General features: G+C 43.9%; 1 protein-coding gene across 1 annotated transcript in view; it reads right to left on the bottom strand.

Annotated features, from left to right (window-relative positions):
• med14 (mediator complex subunit 14) overlaps positions 1 to 22926 on the bottom strand; it is a 128220-nt gene that overhangs the window by 29862 nt on the left and 75432 nt on the right. Inside the window, exons 23-28 of the mRNA XM_072513866.1 lie at positions 20732 to 20840; positions 14030 to 14161; positions 13151 to 13330; positions 9829 to 10064; positions 7830 to 8009; positions 6237 to 6344 (exon numbers count right to left, since the gene is read on the bottom strand). Of these exons, the coding sequence (XP_072369967.1) occupies positions 6237 to 6344; positions 7830 to 8009; positions 9829 to 10064; positions 13151 to 13330; positions 14030 to 14161; positions 20732 to 20840 (945 nt within the window). The remainder of the gene's footprint in view (positions 1 to 6236; positions 6345 to 7829; positions 8010 to 9828; positions 10065 to 13150; positions 13331 to 14029; positions 14162 to 20731; positions 20841 to 22926) is intronic.

The following is a 22926-nucleotide window of genomic DNA, read 5'->3' as shown; positions in this document are numbered from 1 at the left end:
TGCGTCGGGGCTGGCAAGTTGAGGGAGGCCACCGCGCTTGCGTGGGTTGGCGCGGCGCAGTTCGCGCCGGGATGGGAGGCTGGAGCGGCGTGAACCACTCCAGCGCGTGGTCCCCTGTAGGGGCCAGAATCGGTACTCCCAGCGGCCCGTTCACGCCGTCGTGAAACACAACGGTATTCCGATGCCGTGGACACTCTGCCGCTGAATGGGAGAATCCCGCCCGTCAATATTCAACCCCTAAGATTCACTCCACGTGCTATCAAGAAACAGCTGAAGGTACTGGATACTGCAAAGGCTATGGGCCCTGACAATATTGCGGCAATTGTACCAAAGACTTGTGCGCCAGACCTTGCCACACCCCTAGCCAAGCTGTTCCAGTATAGCAACAACACTGTCATCTACCCAGCAATGTGGTAAATTGCCCAGGTGTGGTAAATTGCCCAACATGCACATGAAACAGGACAAATCCAAGGGTGGCACGGTGGTGCAGTGGTTAGCACTGCTGCCTCACGGCACTGGGACCCGGGTTTGATCCCGGCCCCAGGTTACTCCCCGTGTGGAGTTTGCACATTCTCCCCATGTCTGCGTGGGTCTCACCTTCACAACCCAGAAGATGTGCAGGGTAGGTGGATTAGCCACGCTAATTTGCCCCTTAATTGGAAAATAAATTAATTGGGCGCTCTAAATATGAAAAAAAAAGGAAAACAGGACAAATCCAACCCAGCCAATTATCGCCCTATCAGTCTATTCTCCATCATCAGCAAAGTGAGAAGTCTTACAACACCAGGTTAAAGTCCAACAGGTTTGTTTCGATGTCAATAGATTTCGGAGCGCTGCTCCTTCCTCAGGTGAATGAAGAGGTATGTTCCAGAAACATATATATAGACAGATTCAAAGATGCCAGACAATGCTTGGAATGCGAGCATTAGCAGGTGATTAAATCTTTACAGATCCAGAGATGGGGTAACCCCAGGTTAAAGAGGTGTGAATTGTGTCAAGCCAGGACAGTTGGTAGGATTTCGCAGGCCAGATGGTGGGGGATGAATGTAATGCGACATGAATCCCAGGTCCCGGTTGAGGCCGCACTCATGTGTGCGGAACTTGGCTATAAGTTTCTGCTCGGCGATTCTGCGTTGTTGCGCGTCCTGAAGGCTGCCTTGGAGAACACTTACCCGGATATCAGAGGCTGAATGCCCTTGACTGCTGAAGTGTTCCCCGACTGGAAGGGAACATTCCTGCCTGGTGATTGTCACGCGATGTCCGTTCATTCGTTGTCGCAGCGTCTGCATGGTCTCGCCAATGTACCACGCTTTGGGACATCCTTTCCTGCAGCGTATGAGGTAGACAACGTTGGCAGAGTCGCACGAGTATGTACCGCGTACCTGGTGGATGGTGTTCTCACGTGTAATGGTGGTATCCATGTTGATAATCTGGCACGTCTTGCAGAGATTGCCATGGCAGGGTTGTGTGGTGTCGTGGTCACTGTTCTGAAGGCTGGGTAGTTTGCTGCAAACAATCGTTTGTTTGAGGTTGCGCGGTTGTTTGAAGGCAAGTAGTGGGGGTGTGGGGATGACCTTGGTAAAATGTTAATCTTCATCGATGAAGGCTGTGAAGAAGATGTCGTAGTTTCTCCGCTCCGGGAAAGTACTGGACGACGAAGGGTATTCTGTCGGTTGTGTCCCATGTTTGTCTTCTGAGGAGGTCGGTGCGGTTTTTTGCTGTGGCGTGTTGGAACTGTCGATCGATGAGTCGAGCGCCATATCCCGTTCGTATGAGGGCATCTTTCAAAGTCTGTAGATGTCTGTTACGCTCCTCCTCGTCTGAGCAGATCCTGTGTATACGGAGAGCTTGTCCATAGGGGATGGCTTCTTTAATGTGTTTAAGGTGGAAGCTGGAGAAGTGGAGCATCGTGAGGTTATCCGTGGGTTTGCGGTAAAGCGAAGTGCTGAGGTGACTGTCCTTGATGGAGACGAGTGTGTCCAAGAATGCAACTGATTTTGGAGAGTAGTCCATGGTGAGTCTGATGGTTGGATGGAACTTATTTTTTTTTTTTTTAAATATTTTATTGAAAATTTTTGGTCAACCATCACAGTACATTGTGTATCCTTTACACAATAATATAACCGTATAAATAACAATGGCTTGTTTTATAAACAAAAAATAAATAATATATAACAAAAACGAAAACTAAAACTAAATGGCAACTGCCTTGTCTCAGATAAACACTCTCCAAAAATATGATTTAACAGTCCAATATACAATTATTTATAGCAACGACCTATACATATTATACATATATATTAACAACCCTGAGAGTCCTTCTGGTTCCTCCTCCCCCGCCCCCACCCTGGGCTGCTGCTGCTGCCTTCTTCTTTTCCATTCCCTCTATCTTTCTGTGAGGTATTCGACGAACGGTTGCCACCGCCTGGTGAACCCTTGAGCCGATCCCCTTAGGACGAACTTAATCCGTTCCAGCTTTATAAACCCTGTCATGTCATTTATCCAGGTCTCCACACCCGGGGGCTTGGCTTCCTTCCACATCAACAGTATCCTGCGCCGGGCTACTAGGGACGCAAAGGCCAAAACATCGGCCTCTCTCGCCTCCTGTACTTCCGGCTCTTGTGCAACCCCAAATATAGCCAACCCCCAGCTTGGTTCGACCTGGACCCCCACTACTTTCGAAAGCACCTTTGTCACCCCCACCCAGAACCCCTGTAGTGCCAAACATGACCAGAACATGTGGGTGTGATTCGCTGGGCTTCTCGAGCATCTCGCACACCTATCCTCTACCCCAAAAAATTTACTGAGCCGTGCTCCAGTCATATGCGCCCTGTGTAACACCTTAAATTGAATCAGGCTTAGCCTGGCACACGAGGACGATGAGTTTACCCTACTTACGGCATCCGCCCACTGCCCCTCCTCAATCTCCTCCCCCAGCTCGTCTTCCCATTTCCCTTTCAGCTCATCTACCATAATCTCCCCCTCGTCCCTCATTTCCCTATATATATATCTGACACCTTACCGTCCCCCACCCATGTCTTTGAGATCACTCTGTCCTGCACCTCATTCGTCGGGAGCTGCGGGAATTCCCTCATCTGTTGCCTCGCAAAAGCCCTCAGTTGCATATACCAGAATGCATTCCCTTGGGGCAACCCATATTTCTCGGTCAGCGCTCCCAGACTTGCGAACTTCCCATCCACAAACAGATCTTTCAGTTGCGTTACTCCTGCTCTTTGCCATATTCCAAATCCCCGGATGGAACTTATTGATGTCATCGTGTAGTCGTTCCAGTGATTCTTCGCCGTGGGTCCAAAGGAAAAAAATGTCATCGATGTATCTGGTGTATAACGTCGGTTGAAGGTCCTGTGCGGTGAGTAGGTCTTGTTCAAACTTGTGCATGAAGATGTTGGCGTATTGGGGTGCGAATTTGGTCCCCATGGCTGTTCCGTGCGTCCGGATGAAGAACTTGTTGTCGAAGGTGAAGACGTTGTGATCCAGAATGAAGCGGATGTGTTGCAGAATTGCATCTGGAGATTGGCAGTTGTCAGTCTTGAGTACTGAGGCTGTTGCAGCAATGCCGTCGTCATGGGGGATGCAGGTATAGAGTGCCGAGACGTCCATTGTGACGAGGAATGTTCCTAGTTCAACTGGTCCATGGGTGCTGAGTTTCTGTAGGAAGTCCGTCGTGTCGCGACATCCAGGTAAGCGTTCTCCAAGGCGGCCTTCAGGACACGCAACAACGCAGAATCGCCGAGCAGAAACTTATAGCCAAGTTCCGCACACATGAATGCGGCCTCAACCGGGACCTGGGATTCATGTCGCATTACATTCACCCCCCACCATCTGGCCTGCGAAATCCTACCAACTGTCCTGGCTTGACACAATTCACACCTCTTTAACCTGGGGTTACCCCATCTCTGGATCTGTAAAGATTTAATCACCTGCTAATGCTCGCATTCCAAGCATTGTCTGGCATCTTTGAATCTATCTATCTCTCTCTCTCTCTATATATATATGTTTCTGGAACATACCTCTTCATTCACCTGAGGAAGGAGCAGCGCTCCGAAAGCTAGTGACATCGAAACAAACCTGTTGGACTTTAACCTGGTGTTGTAAGACTTCTTACTGTGCTCACCCCAGTCCAACACCGGCATCTCCACATCATCAGCAAAGTGATGGAAGGAGTGATAAAGTGGCATCTATCAGCACTTACTCAGCATTAACCTGCTCATGGACGCGGAGTTTGGGTTCTGCTAGGATCACTGAGCTCCTGACCTCATTAGAGCTTTAGACCATAAGACAAAGGAGTGGAAGTAAGGCCATTCGGCCCATCGAGTCCACTCCACCATTCAATCATGGCTGATTTCAACTCCATTTACCCGCTCTCTCTCCATAGCCCTTAATTCCTCGAGAAATCAAGAATTTATCAACTTCTGTCTTAAAGACACTCAACGTCCCGGCCTCCACCGCCCTCTGTGGCAATGAATTCCACAGACCCACCACTCTCTGGCTGAAGAAATTTCTCCTCATCTCTGTTCTAAAGTGACTCCCTTTTATTCTAAGGCTGTGCCCCCAGGTCCTAGTCTCCCCTGTTAATGGAAACAACTTCCCTACATCCACCCTATCTAAGCCATTCATTATCTTGTAAGTTTCTATTAGATCTCCCCTCAACCTCCTAAACTCTAATGAATATAATCCCAGGATCCTCAGACGTTCATCGTATGTTAGGCCTACCATTCCTGGGATCATCTATGTGAATCTCCGCTGGACCCGCTCCAGTGCCAGTATGTCCTTCCTGAGGTGTGGGGCCCAAAATTGCTCACAGTATTCTAAATGGGGCTTAACTAATGCTTTATAAAGCTTTGGTTTAAACATGGATAAAAGGGCTGAATGCCAGAGGGAAGATGAGAGTGAATGCCCTGGATGTCAAGGCAGCATTTGACAGAGTATGGCATCAAGGAGCTCCAGCAAAACCAGAATGGGAATCAGGGGGGAAACTCACAGCTGGTTGGAGTCATACCTGGCGCAAAGGAAGATGGTTGTGGTGGTTGGAAGTCAATCCTATCAACTCCAAGACATCACTGCAGAAGTTCCTCAGATAGTGTCCCAAGCCCAACCATCTTCAGCTGCTTTATCAATGACCTCCCTTCCATCATAAGGCTAGAAATGGTGACGTTGGCAGATGACTGCAGAATGTTCAGCACCATTTGTGACTCCTCAGATAATGAAGCAGTCCATGTCCAAATGCAGCAAGACCTGGACAATATCCAGGCTTGGGGAAGTGGCAAGTCACATTTGTGCCACACGTGCCAGGCAATGACCATCCCTTACAAGAGAGGATCTAACCATCGCCCCTCAACATTCAATGGCATTACCATCGCTGAATCCTCCACAATCAAATTGTTGGGAGTTACCATTGATCAGAAACTGAACTGGCCTAGCCATATTAACACAGTGGCTACCAAATCAGGTCAAAGGCTAGAAAACTATGGTGAGTAACCCATCTCCTGGCTCCCCCAAAGCCTGTCCACCACCTACAATACGCAAAGTCAGGAGTGGAATCGAATACACTCCACCAGCCATGCCCACAGCCCATAAATGAAAAAAAAAGACTTGACCACACTAATACATTCCTGGGTGGTCTCCCACATTCTACTCTCCGAAAACTTTAAATAATCCAAAATTCTGCTTTAGTGTCTGAACTCACACCAAGTCCCATTTACCTAACCCCACGTGCTCACTAACCTATCTTGGTTCCCTGGCGAGCAAAGTCTTGATTTTAAAATTCTCACCCTCGTTTTCAAATCAGTGTGTGGCCTCGTCTCTCTCTATATTTCTGCAATATCTACTCTCATATAATTCTAGCCTCTTGACAATACCTAATTTTAATTGTTCCAATATTGGTGGCTGCACTTAGTTGCCAAGGCCCAAAGCTCTAAAATCCTCGACATACAACTCACTGTCTCCTCATTCCCACCTTTAAGACACTCTTTGAAACCTACTTCTTTTGGTCATCTGACCTAACGTCTCTTTATGTGTCCCAGTTCATATTTTGTTTAATAATGCTCCTGTGAAGAGCTTTGGGATGTTTTATGTTAAAATGTCACAATACCTGTTAAAATAATCTGTACTGCTTTTATAAATTTAGAATAAAATGAACTAATTTTTCCAACAAAATGTAAGTGTTTGAATGGTTAATGGAGACATTCCCCCGCCCAGCAATGCAGATCACTTACCAGTTCCAATTTCATGATGCGCACACAATCCCTGAGAATGTGTGTGGGAGCTCCCAGTAGCTTAGCAAAGGCATTTAGTGTATTGGCTTTAAATGGGGGACCAGCAACCTTATCAAACAAAAAAAGTAAGCAATTAATGAATTACTGTTTGGCTTTGGAAGTGTAATATAAGTAACATTGTTAAATGATAGAAATAGGAGGTTCTAGATTTGATTCTACTGTTCGGTTCCATATGTATAAATGTTTTTTTAACAAACATAAATAAAAATACCAATTATTTTTCAAGGAACATATATAACAATAAGTATGGTGGACTTTTATGGGAAAAGTAAAAACTTAATCTAAGGCTCTTTCTTTTAATCCGTTGCAATTTCCTATAAACAAGGGATGTGAATAGCAATATGATCTGCTTCAATTGTGATTTTATCCATGACAGTTTATTGGCCAAGTAGGTGGATTTAAGTGCAAAATAGTTCCTCTGTAGGCTGTTGGTTTAAGAAAAACAGAGACAGCAATTCTACTTAAAATTTAAAACTACTTTATCCTACTTAAAATTACTTATCAGTTAAACATCATTCCACTTTGCTCATGTCAAGAAGAAAGAAACCAACAGCAAATACACCACAATAAAACATGAGAAACTTAGTACACCTCATTTTGTTGCACTTCTGCCATTATACCACTCTTGAGTTCATCATTCACTGACTAGCCTGCACACTACACACTCCACCACATCTACAAGCAGCACCAAGGAAGAGCAACTAGTAGCTTTTAAAAACGCAAGTGTTGAACTACAGGCTAACTAGGCCCTGCATTATATAATGGCCCAAATCTTCCAGTCTCTGGATCGCGGGAATTGTTCAGAAAGTTACAACTTCTGATTGGCAATTTCCCAGCTCCCCTGGACCCCACACTAATGTCTGAGTTAGAGTTAAGAGATTTGGGACGGTCTTGATGTACTTACCTGTATAGTTACCCAGGAAACGTCAGACAGATTAAAAATTAATTCAACTGTTAGGTAACTATAAAACTGAGCCCCCCAATCAATCATTCACATCGACTACCCGTCCCACCCAACCAGACTACCCCCGACCTAACCACCACTCGGTTACCAACATCCCCACCCCTGACCCAACTGTCACCTCAACCCAGTAGCCACCTCATCCAGCTACACCTGCCACTTATCCAACTCACCCACCCTACCCACTCACCTCAGCTGCCTATCTTAGCTACCCATTTGCTAACTTTCTAAATGGACCAACTTACCACAAGGCAGCTAGTACCATAGAAAGGTGTGTTTTATCTACCTTTAACTTTACTCTCCAGCAATAAAGCGCACCGAGGGACGCTGTGCTCCCTATTTCTGGGAAAGTCCAGCTCAGAAGGTCCCAGAAGAAACGTGGAGCAGTTTTGAGTCAAGAAATGTTTGAGTGGAACGGTAATCCGACACTGATTGCCACTCCTTGGACCACCCAGCCCAACATTTAGAGATGTATAAACAATTTGTCATCTGGAGGGTTCTCCTTTAACAAGACCGTTGGTTGGGCAGTAGATAATTTTATAAGATGAATTGCATGACTGAACCATACTTACTCTTGTTTCAAAGAACTTTTCTAAAACTTGTAGTTCTTCTTGTGTCCATGGGTCTGGTGTTTCAGGTGTTACTTTGAACTGCAAAGTTTGATATGTCTGTGGGTTCAATGCTACTCGACACTTCAATGCTTCAGTCTTAAACATGATCACACCAGGTTCATTGGAGTTTATAAGCTGCAGCTAATAATCAAACAGAAAATATAATTAAAAGCTCATTTTAAATGATCCAATTAAGAAATCATAACTTCATTGTCTGGGAACGTTCTGATTCAAACTGCCACGATTATATTTTGTACTAGTTGTATGAAAACAGCAAAATTTGTTTTTAAAATTCTGACAAAGATAATACACTGCCAGCTTTTCTAACTTTTGGCTAAGGAATTTTTTTTTATTCATTCATGGGACGTGGGCGTTGCAGGTTGTGCCAGCATTCATTGCCCATCCCCAATTGCCCTTGAAGGGGCATTTAAGGGTCAATCACATTGCTGTGGGTCTATAGTCACATGTCGGCCAGACTCGTCCAGAGACAATACCACGATACCACCGCCACCGCGTAAAAATTTGCAAATGATGGGAATTACAAAGAACAAAAAAAAGTACAGCACAGGAACGGGCCCTTCGGCCCTCCAAGCCTGTGCCGACCATGCTGCCCGTCTGAACTAAAATCTTCTACATTTCCGGGGTCCGTACCCCTCTATTCCCATCCTATTCATTTATTTGTCAAGATGCCCCTTAAACGTCACTATCGTCCCTGCTACAACCACCTCCTCCGGTAACGTGTTCCAGGCACCCACTACCCTCGGTGTAAAAAAAACTTACCTCGTATATCTCTAAACCTTGCCCCTCGCACCTTAAACCTATGTCCCCTAGTAATTGACCACTCCACCCTGGGAAAAAGTCTCTGACCATCCACTCTGTCTATGCCCCTCATAATTTTGTAGACCTCTATCAGGTCGCCCCTCAACCTCCGTCGTTCCAGTGAGAACAAACCGCTCCTCATAGCTAATGCCCTCCATACCAGGCAACATTCTGGTAAATCTTTTCTGCACCCTCTCCAACGCCCCCACATCCTTCTGGTAATGTGGCAACCAGAATTGAACACTGTACTCCAAGTGTGGCCTGACTAAAGTTCTATACAGCTGCAACATGACTTGCCAATTTTTAATACTCAAATGCCCCGGCCAATGTGAGTATAACAAGTGAGTCCCAGTCAATATTGGGGAAGTTAAAGTCTCCCATCACAAAAACCCTGTTGCTTTTACTCCTTTCCAAAATCTGTCTACCCATCTGCTCCTCTATCTCCTGCTGGCTGTAGTAAACCCCCAACATTGTGGCTGCACCCTTCTTATTCCTGATCTCTACCCATATAGCCTCGCTGCCCTCTGAGGTGTCCTCCCGCAGTACAGCTGTGATGCTCTCCCTAACCAGTAGTGCAACTCCTCCACGCCTTTTACCTCCCCCTCTATCCCGCCGGAAACATCTGAATACTGGAACATTTAGCTGCCAATCCTGTCCTTCACTCAACCAGGTCTCTGTAATGGCAACAACATCATAGTTCCAAGTACTAATCCAAGCTCGAAGTTCATCTGCCTTACCTGTTATACTTCTTGCCTTAAAACATATGCACTTCAGGTCACCAGTCCCGCTGTTTTCCACAACATCTCCCTGTCTGCTCTTCCTCAGAGCCATACTGGCCCTATTCCCTCGGTCTCCCTCAATTTTTTCACCTTCTGACCTATTGCTCTGGTGCCCACCCCCCTGCCAAACTAGTTTAAATCCTCCCGTGGGACACTAGCAAACCTCACGGCCAGGATATTTATGCCTCTCCAGTTTAGCTGCAACCCGGAAATTGGAAACAAAAATACCCAAAACATGAATTCATTTTTTTCTTTTTTCTGGCCACACCCCCCACCCCCCCCCTCAAAAAAAAAGTTGATGGGCCTGATGTATAATTGCAGCATTGGTTGTTTTCACAGGGCAATATCATCGTTTCACCTACCGGTTCCTGTTGTATGATTCTCTGTAGATGTCGTCTCATCATAACAGATCCTAAAAATCGCTCCAACGGGGAACACAGATAACTACCCGCCAATCCTGGGACAAGACCTGGCGTTGGTGATGGACAAAGTAGAATGTGCAAGGCATTATGAGTCAAGATGGTGGGTATTGATGCAGCCCATGAACGCTGAGGTAGTGTACGAGGCGGGGGCATGTTGGTCGGCATTATTTGGGAGCCTAAAATAAAGAAAATGCAACATGTTAGATACAGTTATCGAGACCTTTTTGCTCCCAACCCCCACCCTGCTGGATTAATGTCTATTGCTGTATGTACATAGAACAGTATTCAGTCATGAGGGAGTTCATTCTTAAGGCCTGTCCCATCATCTTACATAAAAAAATATTCAAAGCATGCAGAGATAAACTCAGCTGACATTAACTATGAGAATGACAAGATTATCCTTGTGAAAATTAATTTGACTATACACAATTAACAAATTTTCATGTTGCAAAGTATTTTTCTTTATTTATTGCAGTGTTATGATTGATTAATCTTTTTTTAAAAGTCAGGCACTTTCTTTACTATTTATTTTAGTTTTATTTCCTTTTTATCAAAGGATCATCATTCTACATGCAAGATATTGTAATCCTATCTAGATTATCTTGGTGTGACTGTCCATAGAAACTGAAATGTTAACATGTTCATGCTCTTACGATGCCAGACCAGACTACAGCAGTGGCTAGGATACTGGACCGGAGCCCCAATATTTTAGTTTTTTTTTAAAGACTGTGCAGAAAGAATGATTTGTTCCAGGAATGATAGCATGAAAAAAAATAGGTCTTTGGTATTTCTAAAACAAAGCCTCTATTATAAATACAAAATTAAACTTTTAACTTCAGAAGCGAAGAAGAACAGCTTTTAATGACCCCTTAACACAACTATACAATTTACTATTAGAAGAAACATACAGCTCTTAATCCATCTTAAAATTAGCAGGGCATCGAGTAATACTTGCTTTATAAAACAAATTTGGCTCTGGTTTGAACCCCTTAGACTTTGGCTGAACATCTTCAAATAGGTTGTTCCAGCCTCCTCCTTGGCTTCAGACAAGGCTGCTCTGCTTTAAAATATTACTCTTTTTTTAACTAACCTATTTGGAAAGAATTGTGGACTCCTAGTCAAACAGATCAGAACTCAGCTCCTCTCTCTCTCAAAACTTTTCCAAACTCTATGCCTCTCCAAGCTCCACCCAGCAATGACCTAATTTCACCAAGCTGGAAAAAACATTCTCTGCAGGCTGCAAAAAGCACATTAACTCCACAAGTACCTCCCAGTCAATCCTCTGTGCATCAACCCAGACTGATAAACACATCCCTGTGTCAATTTCACTTGCTGGCTACTAAAACCACCCAGGCTCTGCAAACAGAATTATTTTTAAACAAACACAATCTAACCCCAGGCTCTTAACCCTTAAATTTTCCACTACATTTATAATCCAATTTTTAAAACTTCTTTCAACCGTCAGAATGCAATTATTTTGTCTTGTTGCTGGCTGCTAATTTGATAACCACAGTATCAAGTTTCATTATTGTGCAGATTCTAATTATTTTGGTGAAGTTGAGAAACTTAAAAGAACTTAGAAAATTACTCTCTTTTTTGGCTTCCAATGTTTTGTTTCTGCCAAGACAGGCGGACAACCCAATTTTAGGCTTCTGCAGTTTCAGCCAAGACAGTTTGCAGAGTCTGTGCGGTTTCAGCCAAGACAGTAGTAGTACTGAGGACAGTCGTCACCCTCAGTTGGATTATCACCATTTTTTCACACCGACAAGCTGCAAAATTAGGCTCCAGTCTTGGGTTACAATTCAGAAGTTCAGGTTTTCTCTATGGCCACATACGCTGTTGCTCTCTTGCCTTTCTGCCTTGCATTCTTATCTCCACAAAAGCTTATTGCCAATTGCCTATTCTCTTCCAGTTTCAAGAGGAACAACTGGGAGGATGATTCATGCTGCAGATCTACCAGCTGTATTCCACTATCATCTGATGGATATAAAATTTACTCAGTGGCCATGTCAGCTTTTCTTCTGCATGATGGAAACTGTCATCACCTGCACCATCACAGAATTCAGTCCAAGCACGAACAACTGCTTATGACCAGGACAGATGTAGAAGCCTCGTCATGCCACCAAGAGACAATGAACCTGTTTTCCCATATATTAGCATGTGCTAATCCACTACTGTCCGTGTCAAAACTGGCACCATCCCATTCATCTATCACCCGACACTCGTTGATCTACATGAGCTCCCAGTCAAACAATGGCCTGATTTAAAATTTCTCATCCTTGCTTTCAAAACTCTCCATGGCCTGCCCCGTCCATAATTCTGTATTCGTCCCCAGACCCACAAGCCTCAGAGCAAATGTAATTCTGTCCCCTTGAGCATCCCCAATTTTAACGGTTCCATCATTGGTGGCTGCATCTTCAGCTGCTTCGGCCCTAAGTTATGGAATTTCTTCCTTAAACCTCTCTAGTTCTCCTTCCTTTAAGATAATCCTTAAAATCACTTTGGCTAAGCTTTTGATCACCTGCCCTAATATCACCTCAAGTTTCATATTTTGCTTTATAACATTCTTGTGAAGCCCCTTAGGATGTTTTATCTTGTTAAAGGCACTACATAAATATTAAAATAACCTTTATTGATGTCACAAGCAGGCTTACATTAACACTGCAATGAAATTACTGTGTAAATCCCCTAGTTGCCACACTCTGGCGCCTGTTCAGGTAAACTGAAGGAGAATTCAGAATGTCCAAATCACCTAATAGCATGCCTTTCAGGACTTGTGGCAGGAAACCCACGCAAACACAGGGAGAACATGCAGACTCTGCACAAACACTGACCCAAGCGGGAATCGAACCTGGGACCTTACCGCTATGAATCAACACTGCTAACCACTGTGCTACTGTGCCACCCATATGAGTGTGGGATTGCAAAAAAGAACAAGACAAGGTTCCGACAATCTTTTCAGGTGAACAAATGTAAACATAAAACAGACATGTGCTGGTTGGATTTTCAATTGTTGAAAAGAATAGACAGCAGTATTGTGAGTGCTATTACATGGATATGTGGCACTCTTCCCATTCTTCTGGAAACTACACTGAAATTGAAATAATGCTGGGGATGAGGGGGAAGAGGGATGCATTAAATGCACAAAATTAAAATTAAATTACATTTCTATCCACTCAAGCAATTGTTACCGAAAAGGAATCAATTATTTTGTGAAAATGGAATACAATTTGGAAATAAGACAACAGTTGTTGATACCTACTTGTTCCAGCTCGTGGGGAGTGAGATACATCTGGGATTGGCGAATGCAAGGATGGATTTGCTGGAGACATTCCAGGAATGCGTACTAAAGGTGGCCCAGGCAACTGTGGAGAACCAGGCCAGTTTCCAGGACGCTGACTGGGTGACATCATTGTATACGGTGAACTTGGGTCAATTGTGCCTGAACAAAAAACAAACAGGCTAATAGAACTCGCATTCTTACACCCACACCAAGCCAGATTCATGCCATCTGCAAACAGCTCATGAAACTGTATTGATGCAATCCTGGAAATATCTATGCCGAACCACTATTCAACTCCCATGAACAACATTTACAGAGAATGATCAAATATCACAGATAAGATCAGTATGTGAAAATTGATTTCTTGGACTAAAAAAAGCAAATAAAATGTTTTCATGCTGCTACATATTTTTGATTTGAAGCTTCTCACAATTCTTACCAGTGCGATTGCTGTATTTTAAAATATTAATTCCTTTAGTGTTTTTGTGATACTTTGAAAATAGTTCAGCAATTTTATTTTAATTCAACAAGTTATAATAAATTTATTTTGGATAAAAGGACTGGAGAAAAGTGGCAAGATTTGTATGAAAATGTTTCAATTCGATTGGTTCATCTCCAAACTACAAGTGAATTTTGGCATTCCAATTTGAGAAATGGGCAGAGTTGATAAAAATCTTAACAGGAAGTGCATCCATTTATGGGATTTTTACTTAAAATTGATCAAAGGATTCAGTTGCATTTGATACTTGAGCATCCAATACCTCTCGACGTAGTTGAAGAAAGATCCTTGAGGCAACAATCCTCAAAACATTAAACCAAGCAGTAATTAATTTTAGTCAAATAAGTAGGAGAACTGACCGTGTGGACTTGCAAAGTTTGGTGTCTGTCCCATTGAAATTCCAAGGGAAGATGGCGATGGAGAGGGTACAAATGACGCTGGTGATGGGGCTCGTATTGCACCACTTGGGGAACTTGCTGGATGTAAACTCCCTGTGCAAAATAGAATTCAATGAATTTTAGGTGACTAAAGGAACATTTTTGCACGAACTAAACACCAACAATTATTCCCAATTACCAACAAGTGCTGAGAACTTAATAGGTGTAAATCTTACATTTTTTCTTCAAACTTCAAAATCCCAAAGAAAATGAAAAGCAATACTTTAAACTAAAAATCAGAAACTGGTTTAAAAAATAAATGTCCCTTTCCTAAATTAAAAGAAAACGTCCTATTTTTCCTCAAATGTCAATAGAACAGATACTTGAGGAAGGCAATCAATAAATTACCATGAATCAAAATGCAACGCTATGGGTACCAGAATACAGTCCATGAAATGCATTTAATTTGCTTTCAATATCAAATGTCAAATATTCATTTTAGTTGGAAATATGAAACCGATGTTTTGTAAAAATCAGCTATAATGAGCTTGAGACAATGACGCAATATTTTTCACATGACGAGTTGATAGTTGCAACTATCAATATATCAGGTTGCTAACCTTTCCTGCATTCAAGTGCCAATCTATATTATGTATCAAGTCAGAGTGAGGCTTGAAACAATGACTACAAATACGATCCTCCAGCTTGTCACGGGGCTGACACTAAGAAGGGCAAATTTCTTCAAAAGCATTGGCCAGGTTTGCACAGAAATAATGTAAAGGCTATCCATTATTGTGGAGTACATTGGACAGCAAATTCCATCCTCTTATTACAATCCCAGACCAGACCCCAACAGTAGCTAGGATGCTGGACCGAACCCCCAATATTTTAAATTTATTTGAAAGACTGCAGAAAGAATAATTCGCTCCAGGAGTGATGCATGAAAAAAAAAGAAATTGGTTATTTTAAAAATAAAATGGCTACAATATTAAACTGAGTAAACTTCACATCCAAAAAGAACAGCTTACAATTTAAACCTTAAACACTACTATTCAATTTACTATTAAAGAACAAGAAAGAAAGCACAGCTCTCAATCTATCTTGCTATGGGAGAATAGTGGACTCAGGATCAGGCAAATCAGAATTAAACTCCAAAAACCATATCTCTCCACAGCTTTCTCCAAAACAAACTCTCTAATGATTTCAAAACATCTCCCTGCCTTCCTTGGCTCCACCCAACAATGACCTCATCTCTCCAAGCTGAAAAACAAATTATCTCTGCACGAAGTACATCAATTCCCCAGGGACTTCCCCAGTCAACCACAGTCCATTAGTCCAGACTGAAAAACAAATTCCTTTGTCAATTTCCTCTTCTGGCTGCTAAAAACACCCAAGCCCAACAAAACAGAATTATTAAAAGAAAAATTACCATTTCAGTCAAACACACTCAAACCCCAGGCTTTTAGCCCTTAAACTGCCCAATACTTAGAACCCAATATCCTTAAAGTCTTCCAGTCTTCACACACACACATCCACAGTTATATGCGTAAATCATGAAATTGCTGTACATTACTATGCTCCTCTACGTTTTGCGACATAGTGCCTTGCCAAGTGACTTTGTCAAAGAGTGCAGTATAGCTCTTGTGTGGGATTAATCAGAAACTAAGATCGAGGTCACTGTTGACTCCTTCTCAGGGCATATTAAAAGAGGTCCAACATACCCAAAGATTCATGGGAGATGCTGGCTTGTGGCTGATGAAAATGGAGTAGGCTCATTCTGGCAGCACCAACACATCGAGGTACTTCATCAAGAATGTGCAGAGGTGAAGTTAAACCATTCAAGCACCACTTGTTTTGCATGTGACAGTCTGCAGATTGCACGGTTGAGTTATCAGCCATTTCATAATTATCTAATCAGGATGGAAGCAAGTCATCTTCGAACCCAAGGCACCGCCCAAGAAGAAGACAATGCTGCTCCTCCACAAATTCTGCGATAATAGTATTTTTTAAAAATTAATTTATAGGATTAGTGGGCATCGCTGGTTAGGCCAGCATTTATTGCCTATCCCTAGTGCCCTTCAGAAGATGGGTGGTGAGTTGCCTTCTTGAACCGCTACAGTCCTTGAGGTGTAGGTACACCCACTGTGTTGTTAGGGTGGGAGTTCCAGGATGTTGCCCCAGCGACAGTGAAGGAACGGCAATATATTTCCAAGTCAAGCAAACCTCCAGGTGGTGGGGTGCTCTTGTGCTTCTTGATAGTAGTGGTCGTGGGTTTGGAAGATGCTGTCTGAGGAACCTTGGTGAGTTACTGCAGTGCATCTTATAGATGGTACATTTGGCTGCCACTGTTTGTCGGTGGTGGAGGGTTGGAATGTTTGTGGAAGGGGGAGCATCAAACAGATGGTGTCGAGCTTCTCGAGTGTTGTTGGAGCTGGACTAATCCAGGCAAATGGTGAGTATTCCATTACATGCCTGACTTGTGCCTTGTAGATGGTGGACAGGCTTTGAGGGGTAAGGACGTGGGTTACTCGCCATAGGATTCCTAGCCTTTGACCTGCCCTGGTAGCCACAGTATTAACATCGCTAGTCCAGTTCAGTTTCTGATCAAATCCCCATGATGTTTATTGTGAGGGTTTCAGCGATGGTAATGCCATTGAATGTCAAGAGGCAGTGGTTAGATCCTCTCTTATAGGAGATGATCATTGCCTGGCATTTGCGTGGTGCAAATGTAACTTGCCACTTGTCAGCCCAAGCCTGGATTTTGGCCAAGTCTTGCTGCATTTGGATATGAACTGCTTCATTAACTGAAGCCGCAAATGGTGATGAACATTGTGTAGTCATCCGCAAACATTCCTACTTCTGACCTTATGATGATGGAAGGGAGGTCATTGATGAAGCAGCTGAAGATGGTTGGGCCTCGGACACTACCCTGAGGAACTCCTGCAGTGATGTCCTGGAGCTGAAATGATTGACCACTAACCACCACCACAATCTTCCTTTGTGCTAGCTGAAAGTTTCCCCCCGATTCCCATTGACTCAGTTTAGCTCGGGCTCCTTGATGCCATACTTGATCAAATGCTGCCTTGATTCCAAGGGCAGTCACTCTCACCTCACCTCTGGCATTCAGCTCTTTTGTCCATGTTTGAACCAAGGCTGTAATGAGGTCAGGAGCTGAATGACCCTGGCGGAACCCAAACTGAGCATCCGTGAGCAGGTTATTGCTGAGTAAATGAAATGAAAAAAGAAAATCGCTTATTGTCACAAGTAGGCTTCAATGAAGTTACTGTGAAAAGCCCCTAGTCGCCACATTCCGTCGCCTGTTCGGGGAGGCTGGTACGGGAATTGAACCGTGCTGCTGGCCTGCCTTGGTCTGCTTTAAAAGCCAGCGATTTAGCCCAGTGTGCTAAACCAGCCCCTGGGTTGTGCCGTTTGATGGTACTGTTGACTCCTTCCATCACTTTGCTAATGACGGAGAGTAGACTGATAGGACAGTAATTGGTTGGGTTGGATTTGTTCTGTTTCTTGTGTACAGGATACACCTAGGCAATTTTCCACATTGCCGGGTAGATGCCAGTGTTGCAGCTGTAGTGAAACAGCTTGGCCAGAGGTGAAGCAAGTTCTGGAACACAGGTCTTCAGTACTATTGCCGGGATATCGTCAAGGCCCATAGCCTTTGCAGTATCCAGTGCCTTCAGCGGTTCTTTTTTTAAAAAAAAAATATATTTTATTGAAAATTCTTTCCCTGAGCAACATTTTTCCCGCTTACAAAACAAGCGAAACGATAACAGTAACAAAACAGAAATTTTAAAATTTTTTAACAATAATAATAATAGTAGTAATAATATACAAGTAACAAAACCTCGTACTCTATTGACCTATACTCAACTGCCTCCCCCCCTCCCCCCCTGGGTTGCTGCTGCTGGTCATCCGTCTTCCCTCTAACGTTCCCCTAGGTAGTCGAGAAATGGCTGCCACCGCCTGGTGAACCCTTGAGCCGATCCTCTCAGAGCAAACTTTATCTGCTCCAGTTTAATAAACCCCGCCATATCGTTTACCCAGGCCTCCAGTCCGGGGGGTTTCGCCTCCTTCCACATGAGTAGGATCCTGCGCCGGGCTACGAGGGACGCAAAGGCCACGACATCGGCCTCTTTCGCCTCCTGCACTCCCGGCTCTTCCGCAACTCCAAATAGAGCTAACCCCCAGCCTGGTTTGACCCGGGCCTTCACCACCTGCGAAATCACTCCCGTCACTCCCTTCCAATACCCTTCCAGTGCCGGGCACACCCAAAACATATGTGCATGGTTTGCCAGGCTCCCGCCACACCTCCCACATTTGTCCTCCACTCCAAAGAACCTGCTCAATTTTGCCCCCGTTATGTGTGCTCTATGTAGCACCTTAAATTGAATCAGGCTAAGCCTGGCGCATGAGGAAGAGGAATTTACCCTGCTTAGGGCATCAGCCCACATACCCTCCTCTATCTCCTCCCCTAATTCTTCTTCCCACTTTCTTTTTAGTTCGCCCACCGACTCCTCCCCCTCATCCCTCATCTCTCTATAAATCTCTGACACCTTGCCCTCTCCGACCCACACCCCTGAAAGCACCCCGTCCTGTATCCCCTGTGTCGGGAGCCGCGGAAATTCCCTCACCTGTTGTCTAGTAAACGCCCTCACCTGCATATATCTCAAGAAATTCCCCCGGGGTAACTTATACTTTTCCTCCAGTGCTCCCAAGCTCGCAAAAGTCCCATCTATGAATAAATCTCCCACCTTCCTAATTCCCAACTGGTACCAGCTCTGAAATCCTCCATCCATTCTTCCTGGGGCGAACCTATGGTTGTTCCTGATAGGGGACCCCACCAGGGCTCCCCGCACCCCTCTCTGTCGCCTCCACTGTCCCCATATGTTCAGTGTTGCCGCCACCACCAGGTTCGTGGTGTACTTTTTCGGTGAGAACGGTAGCGGCACCGTCACCAGCGTCTCTAGACTCGTCCCTTTACAGGACCTTCTCTCCAGCCTTTTCCACGCCGCTCCCTCACCCTCCATCATCCATCTATGTATCATTGCCACATTGGCGGCCCAATAATAATCTCCCAAGTTCGGTAGTGCCAGTCCTCCTCTGTCCCTACTGCGCTGCAGGAACCCCCTCCTTACTCTCGGAACTTTCCCTGCCCACACAAAGCTCGTAATGCTCCTATCTATTTTATTAAAAAAGGTCCTGGTGATTAAAATAGGGAGACATTGAAATACAAATAAGAACCTCGGGAGGACCATCATCTTAATTGCCTGCACCCTGCCCGCCAGCGATAAAGGCTGCATGTCCCACCTCTTAAAGTCCTCCTCCATTTGTTCTACCAGCCGTGTCAGATTAAGTCTGTGCAAGGTTCCCCAGCTCCTAGCAATCTGAATCCCCAAGTATCGGAAGTTTCTTTCCACTTTCCTTAGCGGTAAGCCTTCTATCTCTCTACTCTGGTCCCCTGGATGTATCACATATAATTCACTCTTCCCCATGTTTTACCTATACCCCGAAAATTCCCCGAACCTCCTCAAGATTCGCATAACCTCTATCATCCCCCCCGCTGGGTCCGACACGTATAGCAATAGGTCATCCGCGTATAACGAGACTCGGTGTTCTTCTCCCCCTCTAGTCACCCCTCTCTATTTCCTGGAGTCTCTCAGCGCCATGGCCAGAGGTTCAATTGCCAGCGCAAACAACAATGGAGACAGCGGGCATCCCTGTCTTGTTCCCCTATATAATCGGAAATACTCCGATCTATGTCGACCTGTAACTATGCTTGCCGTTGGTGCCCCATAAAGTAATCTAACCCAGCGAATAAATCCGTTCCCAAACCCAAACCTCCTTAACACTTCCCATAAATACTCCCACTCCACCCTATCAAATGCCTTCTCTGCGTCCATTGCCGCCACTATCTGCCTTCAGCGTTTCTTGATATCACGTGGAGTGAATCGTATTGACTGGGGATTGATATCTTGATGGTATTCAGTATTAAAAGGCATGAAGTTGCTATACCTATCAACTAACTATCTACTAAACAGAAAACAAAATTTCTCATTCAAGACAAGATAAATTTTTGACCCTGTGTAAATTTTAACTACTGTTAAACAACCTTTCGGGCACTGCAAATTGACTTTTATATATGTGGAGCTTCATTCTTTCAGACTTTAATGCTTGATGAAGATCTCAAAATAATTTAAATACATTTTTCTATTTTGTCTCGCTCTCATAACCCTATTTTTATTTTCCTCTTCATTTCATTTTCTGTAGATTAAATTAGATTAAATTCTCTACATTAAATTAGATATTCTAACCTACACTTCCTATTTCCTGATTTAGAATTGGTGCGCTTGGCAAGGGATTCTCCAATCTGCTTAGTTGAAGAGATACTCTGACACATGCCCTATCCCCTGTAGAGGATGTTGCAATATATCAGACTCCTGATCACTGTAAATCGCCAAACATGCCCACAAAAAATCGGTGGGCAGCAGTAAGTGCAAAGAATCGCAACCGCTCTTCATCTGTAGTGGAATGCAAATTCCAGACCATTTCCCCCCCCCCACCTCTCCTGAAGGCAGTAACTTAAGTTGGTAAAAAACTATATGTTTCACAGTTCAAGTACCCTTTATTCATAAGCTTTGACATGTAGAATTAAAACTATTCATCACTTACCAGGTGATTGTGTAGGCATTATTTGTGGCGATGGAGTCACTGTATTATGATAGGATGTAGGTGGTGATGTCAGAGGGTAGTTTACTGTTCCTCCAGATTTGGTGAAAGGCTGAAGGAAACAAATTTGCGTATGGTTTCAAGATAAATAAGAAGTTACCATTTTGATTTGATATACAAGAACCAACAACCCCATAAGAACTTTGTACGGGATGTTTTCTGTGCAATACTGACTGCCCAACTGTAGCTGATGTTTGGAACAAGGACAAAACTTGTGGAGCCTTGATCAGGTCAAACAAGAAATATCCTTCTTTCCCATCCTCTTCCTAGCATTGCTCGGAAGTCTCAACACTTTTTATTTTTTAAATTTTCCTTTTCTGAGTTACCAAGCCAGGGCTCAGTGTGGGTCAGGGGCGAACCCCTAATCCAGCTCCTCGCCTGCTCCAAAAAACTAATTCAAATTGAATCGAATTCATGGTCCCCACAAGAGAGACATACCAGATCTGAACCCAAAGGCTCAATCTACAGACACTTGATCTTAGCCAAAAGGCAGAGAAGCGATAAGTCTCAACACTTTTAATGTCCACCTGTGATTGGTCTGGAAATGTTGACAGTGATATCAAGAACTTACTTTTATATTTGATTTCTTACACTTGTGTGAATGAAAGCATTTATACAGTGTTTTAAACGTTCTTAGGACATCCCAAAGTACTTCACAGTGAATGAGTTACTGCTGAGTGGCAACCAAAAGTAACTATCGGCAAATGTTCTATAGTCAAATGGACACTCAATCTGCATGCAGCAAATTAAATAAATGACGAAGATAAATGACTAGATCTGTGGAAGAAGCATGGTCAACTTGAAATATATATATTTTTAAATTTAGAGTACCCAATTCATTTTTTCCAATTAAGGGGAAATTTAGCGTGGCCAATCCACCTACTCTGCACATTTTTGGGTTGTGGGGGCGAAACCCACGCAGATACGGGAAGAATGTGCAAACTCCACATGGACATGAACCAAAGCCAGGATCGAATCTGGGACCTCGGCGCCGTGAGGAAGCAGAGCTAACCACTAGGCCACTGAGCTGCCCAACTTGAAATATTAACGGTTTCTCCACACAGAAGCTGCCAGGTCTGCCACATTTTTCAGCAAAATCTGTTTTATTTCAGATTTCCTGCAGACAGAGCAGGAGTTTAATTTCTTATCGCAAAGACAACACATCTGACAATGTAGCACTCCCTCAATAATGAAGTGTCAGCAAACATTTACATGTTAGGTTGGAGCTTCAAACCTATGCCATTTTGATTCAGAGGCAAGAGCAGAAGTTAATTTGATACTTGGTCTACCTTAAGGTACAATTTTCATTTCATAGATTTCATAGAATTTACAGTGCAGAAGGTGGCCAGGATTTGTCGACTTTATTCAGAAACTTTAAAAAAAATTACAACATGGGGTGGCACGGTGGTGCAGTGGTTAGCACATGGTTAGTAAGTTTGCAGATGGCACCAAGATTGGTGGCATAGTGGATAGTGAAGAAGGTTATATAAGATTGCAACAGGATCTTGACCAATTGGGCCAGTGGGCTGACGAATGGCAGATGGAGTTTAATTTGGATAAATGTGAGGTGATGCATTTTGAGAGATCAAATCAGGGCTCAACCTACTCAGTTAATGGTAGGGAGTTGGGGAGAGTTACAGAACAAAGAGATCTAGGGGTACAGGTTCATAGCTCCTTGAAGGTGGAGTGGCAGGTGGACAGGGTGGTGAAGAAGGCATTCAGAATGCTAAGTTTTATTGGTTGGAATATGGAATATGAAATGAAATGAAAATCGCTTATTGCCACAAGTAGGCTTCAGATGAAGTTACTGTGAAAAGCCCCTAGTCGCCACATTCCAGTGCCTGTTCGGGGAGGCTGGTACGGGAATTGAACCGCGCTGCTGGCCTGCCTTGGTCTGCTTTAAAAGCTAGCTATTTAGCCCTGTGCTAAACCAGCTCAAGAATACAGGAGTTGGGACGTCTTGTTGAAGTTGTACAAGGCATTAGTAAGACAACAGATGGAATACTGTGTTCAGTTCTGGTCATCCTATTATAGGAAGGATATTGTTAAACTAGAAAGAGTGCAGAAGAGGTTTACGAGGATGCTGCCAGGACTTGATGGTTTGAGTTAGAAGGAGAGGCTGGATAGGTTGGGACTTT

This window comes from Scyliorhinus torazame, chromosome 8 (assembly GCF_047496885.1).
Source record: "Scyliorhinus torazame isolate Kashiwa2021f chromosome 8, sScyTor2.1, whole genome shotgun sequence".
NCBI classification, from domain to species: domain Eukaryota; kingdom Metazoa; phylum Chordata; class Chondrichthyes; order Carcharhiniformes; family Scyliorhinidae; genus Scyliorhinus; species Scyliorhinus torazame.
This window is presented reverse-complemented; position numbering and strand designations above follow the sequence as displayed.